This window comes from Cynocephalus volans, chromosome 8, assembly GCF_027409185.1.
Source record: "Cynocephalus volans isolate mCynVol1 chromosome 8, mCynVol1.pri, whole genome shotgun sequence".
In the NCBI taxonomy this organism is placed as follows: Eukaryota; Metazoa; Chordata; class Mammalia; order Dermoptera; family Cynocephalidae; genus Cynocephalus; species Cynocephalus volans.
The window spans coordinates 110,779,363-110,784,329 of NC_084467.1; the positions used below are offsets into that span (position 1 = coordinate 110,779,363).

A 4,967-nucleotide genomic window follows, 5' to 3' on the forward strand; every position below is an offset into this window, starting at 1 on the left:
GGACAATCCCAAACTCACTGTGAGTGTCTGATTTTGTCATGGCCTGAGTCCATATTTCATATGAATTGACCAATTTGGGATATAACGTTTGGAAAGCATTCGGTAAACTGTAAAGTTCCTTGAAAATGTTGCTGTCAGAAATTTTTTAAAACCTAATAACTAGTATGTGAAATGAACCACTATGTACCCATAAAATGTATGAGTCATAGTTCCATCTCCAGGTGTTTACAATATCACATTAAAAAACCCCACAATTATTCATAATATATAAATTTTATTATGTATAATAAGCAATAAAGGCTCTGGAAAATTTTCTTGGCCAGGCATTGTCAAGAAACCCATTACAGAGGACATGGGATTTGTTTTGGCCCTTGGAAGATAGATTATCAGAAGACAAGAAAAGAGGGGAATAATATTCTCAGAAGAGGAGCAAGCACAGAAAAGGGAAAGAAAAAGAAAGAAAGAAAGAAAGAGGAAGAAGAAGAGAGAGGAAGAACAAGAAAGGGAGGAGGAGAAAGAGAGATTGGTGGAGAGAGAGAGAGATAAACAGATGCCAGAAAGCATAGAAGCCAGTTCACTGTACAGTGAATCCACCTGCTCAGCAGCGGAGGAGACATGATGAAAGGCAGTGCCAGGGTCTAAGCATGACTGGTGGGACAGGATCAAGTGTACAGGGCCCTGAGTGCCGGCTGAAGGAGTTGAGATCAATCCTGAAAACATCAAAGTGCTCTGGAAGAGTATTTAACAGTCGGGGTAATTATTCATGGAAAAATAGGGCAAAACAAAAGAGATTTAAAAAACATATTTGGGGAGTTACTTCAGCAATATCTACATGGTTTGAGGTCCCAGAGAAAAATGGAGTGAAGAGAAGCCCAGACAGGTCAGAGGCAGCCCAACTTCATTTGACGCTGGGGACCTGGAGATAACTATTACTCAGAGAAATAGGGTCATGGATAGAGACGGGAAATGAGAAGGGATTATTCTCAGAGATGGGCTCCCATCTCCTGACCAGAGTGGGCCTCCAGTAGCAGTGGGAGCCACATCCTCAAGACACCATCGTTCTAATTTGAGCATTTAAGCTGACTAGTCCCGTTCTCAATCTGCAAGCCAAGTTTACTCGCCTCTCTGCCACTTTTCACTTGCTGTTTAATGTTATTTATCCACATGTCTGTATTCTCTCTAGAGTGAAGGCTTTGAGAGCATGAAATGGGCTCTTATTCCTTCCTGTATCTAGTACATAGTAGCTGCTTGATGCATGTCAAATCATTGAATCACACTCCTAGATACAACCTGAACCAGGAAGAGAGGGGAAATGGGCCTAGAAGAACATTAAATTTCTGGGGTCCTGATTTAGAACCAGCTGGACTTGTAAGTCTATTTGGAAGACAGTACAGCTCAGGGGCCTCAAAGAGGCTTGCTTCAAAGCTAGGCAAATCCAGATGCGGAACATGCTCCACTGCAAGTGCAAATCCTTTTGTAATGATTCCTTTAATGTAATATAATCTTTTTGTAATCCAACACCATCCTGTATGTAATGAAGTTTATTGTACTGAAAACAACTGGACCTAGAGATTTCTGTGGGCAACTTATTTTGAGGAGTGGTCTTAGAGAGATGTAGAGAAATCAGAGAAGCTTAGTTTGCCCAGGGCAGAGCCCCCAGAAAGAACCCTCAGCCCTTGGAAGGGTAGCAAGTACCTTGATTACTTGCTAGTTAACCTCGAGGAAATGTCTTTGTGATGTGTGAGGTCTGCAGAACATGGGTTTATGCAAGTCTAGAGAGGAAGAAAGGAACAACTGGCACATTGAGATCAGAGTTGCTTTGCCTTCCCACTAATGCTCAGTGCACATGAAGCATTTCTGAGGACTATCAGTTACTTATGCTGCCTGGGGGGTCGGGGTGGGGGTGGGGGCGAGGGTAGGGGTGGGTAGGTGGGGAAGTGAAATAGGAAGAGGAGAAATGGACAGAGAGGAGAGAGAAGGAAGTGAAAGAAAAAGGTATTTAATCCCTGAGGCCCCACAAACCAGGCTCTCTCTCAGGGTCCTATTCTAGTGGGGCAATCTAGGTTTCAGATCAGTCTCCCACTGTCTGTTTCACTTACAGGGACTTTTTCTACCTTCATCCATACTACATCTTAATGCCTTTCCAGATGGAGCAGGTGAGCCCTGATAATCCTGTCCTGCTGGCCTTGGGGCTCTGACAGCTGCTGGCCTTGTCCGGTTTTCCACCCTGGTTAGGTCCTCATCCCCCGTCCCACACCCTGACCCTGCCTACCTTTGTCCTGTGTATGCTCTGAAGGCCATTGAGGCCTGCTCCCACAACAGAAAGTCCCTCACGTTTCTCATTTACTTACAATTTCCTGAATACTTACTGTGTGTCAGGCATCAGGAAGGCGAGGCAGGTGAGACACAATCCCTGCCAGTGTGGAGTCTCATCGGGACCTTTGTGCTTCTCTGTGCACATCGGCAGCGATTCTGAGACAGAAGCATCCAGAGGTGAGGGCCTGTATTTAGACAAGAGTGTTCCCACTTTAAGCACTGCCAAAATATGATGATATCAATTTTCATGAAAGATGAAAGAAAACTTTTCACTCTGTGGAAGGCTTGATAATTACCAGTCCCTTCATAATTACCAGTGCCTTCATAATTACCCCGACAGCTCCCATTTTGCCTGTAAGAGACAGCAGAGTCTATAAATGTTTTACTCCTCACCCTTTTCCCAGCCTGTTGTGTAAGGTGAGCTCCACCTGCAGATTTCTGTGCACTATTTATAAAAGGTGTTCACAAAAACCTTAGGTGAGAATGGTGAAAATAAGAGATCAAGATCTAATCCACAAAGCAAAAACAACTCGGGCTTTATTTTCCTCCTATTTTTTGTTATCTTGAAAAACAAAGCCTATTCTAATGACACATAGATTGTTTTATTCAACAAACACTAATGAGCATTTTCTCTGTGTTGGGGAAAACATCAGGCTCTAGGAATGCAGAAGTGATAAGGACCAGGTCCCTGTTATCAAAGAATAGTTTACTAGAGGAGATAGGACATGTATCTAGGTCACCCTGACCCAGAGCAACCTTAAAGGCTATGAGAGACATCTGTAAAGTCCAGAGGTGGAGAACTCAGATGTGCCTGGGGAACCACACAAGGCTCCCTGGAGGTGATGGTGTCGAGCTGGATGTTGAAAATGACGGATGATGGATGGCAGCAGGACATGAAGGATCTTCCTCAGAACCTGGGTGGTATTGAACCTGATCTTTCTCCTCTAATCCAAGGTATAACTCAACCACAGTTGTACCCCTATCCCCGGTGGACGTGGGTACACTGGTATGTCATCCCTGGGGGATGGGATAGGAGTATGACTGCCGTCTGGTCACTCGTTCACATGGAAATCCCTTTGAACAACATCCCAGTTGTGTGGAGCTAAGGAATCCAGCCCTAGGAATTGTGAAACATCCAGATAGGTCATCCACTCCATGGCTACCCTCCAATAACATGTAGCCTGGAGGCTTCAATTGGGGGGTGTATAAAAAAGCCTCTTCCTTCCTGACATCACAAGGCCTCCGGACTCCTCCTGGGATGACTTGTCCACAGGTCTTCCTCTAAGGTAAGGCTACTTCTGTGTGGGGAGACATTTGGATGTCCCTCACTCGGGTGCTGCTAAGGTGGCCCCAATCTCTCTTCTTGTCTCTTCCAAGGGATTTGATGAGCCAGGTAGGAAAGGTTTGGAGTAGGGAGAAGGGAAGGAAAGTGAGTTTCTGTTAAAGACCCCAAATGATCTAACATGGGAGAAAACATTAGAAGCTAGAAGGCTGGAGAAGCAGAGAAAAGACACAGAAGCTTAGGAGTCTTGGATCAGAATAAGGCTGAAGGAAGAAAGAGCAGAGACTTTGTTGTCCTTTACACTTGGTCATGGTGGGTAACAGCCTTCTTTTTTAAGAGGAAGAATAAGTTACCACTTTGGTTGTTGGTGAGTTCCCACCAGGATTTACTCCCCAAGTGTTTATCCCTTTTAATCCATTTTTCCCTTCCTGGCATGGACTTCAGCAAGTTGTAAGTGCTAGGCTCTATTTTTGAAAGCTCCAGCTTATGGAGAAAAGAAGCAGACACCCAAAATGCCTGGGTCCCTGACATAACTGCATGCTCTTTTTCTTCCAGATTCAACCTGTCAGCCCAGCAATGTCACAGCAGGAGCAGCAATCTTGGGAGCCTCCAAATGCTCCCAAATCCTCCCCTCCCCAGTGCCCAAACCCCTGCCTGGCTCCCTGCTCTGCCCGTTGTGGTACTCCCTGTTCAGGAAGCTGTCATTCCAGTTCCCAAAGGTCCAGGGCTCAGAACCCCACCTGCTCTAGGAGGGCTCGAAGAAAGCCTCGCTGCCTCAGAGGTGGCACAACCTACCACTGCAAAGAGGAGGAGTGTTAAGGCAATGGGCCCCAAGGAGAGGGGGCACAAGGACAGGCGCTCTATCTCCCCACCCTGCCCAGTCCCTCTACTCACTGAGACACACTTCCTGGGCCCCAGCACTGGAGAGGAGAGAAGGGCTGAGCTGCATGTGTGTTCTTCTCTTGCACCCACCCCTCAACTCAACAACAATAAAGCTGGAGCCCTGACTTCTGTGAGTCTGTGAGACCCCTGCTCACATGAGATGAGACCCCCTCAGGTGGACGCTGCTTCCCCTCCTCTCCTCCTAAGACAGCTGATGGTATTTTAAAGAGGCAGGTGTTTTAGGATTTGTGTTCTAGTTCTCAGCAGCCTCGCAGCCATCAACGTATGTCATTGCATGATACTAGCATTGAAGCCTGCAGTGCAATAAACAACTGTTGAGCACCTACTGTGTACTGCCCTCTGTGTTTACAGACGCAAGTAGCAGATTTATCCCTGCTCTAGAAAAGCTTATAGCCCAGTGGGAGAGGCAAAGTACCCTCCAGATTGAAACATGTGGGTTTACAAATATAATTTTAAGCTGATTTAC

General features: G+C 45.9%; 1 protein-coding gene across 1 annotated transcript; it reads left to right on the forward strand.

The window, feature by feature from the left end:
* The first annotated feature begins 3,558 nt into the window (after window positions 1–3,558).
* Window positions 3,559–4,695, forward strand: LCE6A (late cornified envelope 6A). Its single transcript, XM_063105834.1, is given in 3 exon segments — window positions 3,559–3,602; window positions 4,154–4,418; window positions 4,688–4,695. Coding segments are annotated over 2 exon segments (252 nt in total). The 5' UTR covers window positions 3,559–3,602; window positions 4,154–4,174.
* The last annotated feature ends 272 nt before the right edge of the window (window positions 4,696–4,967 follow it).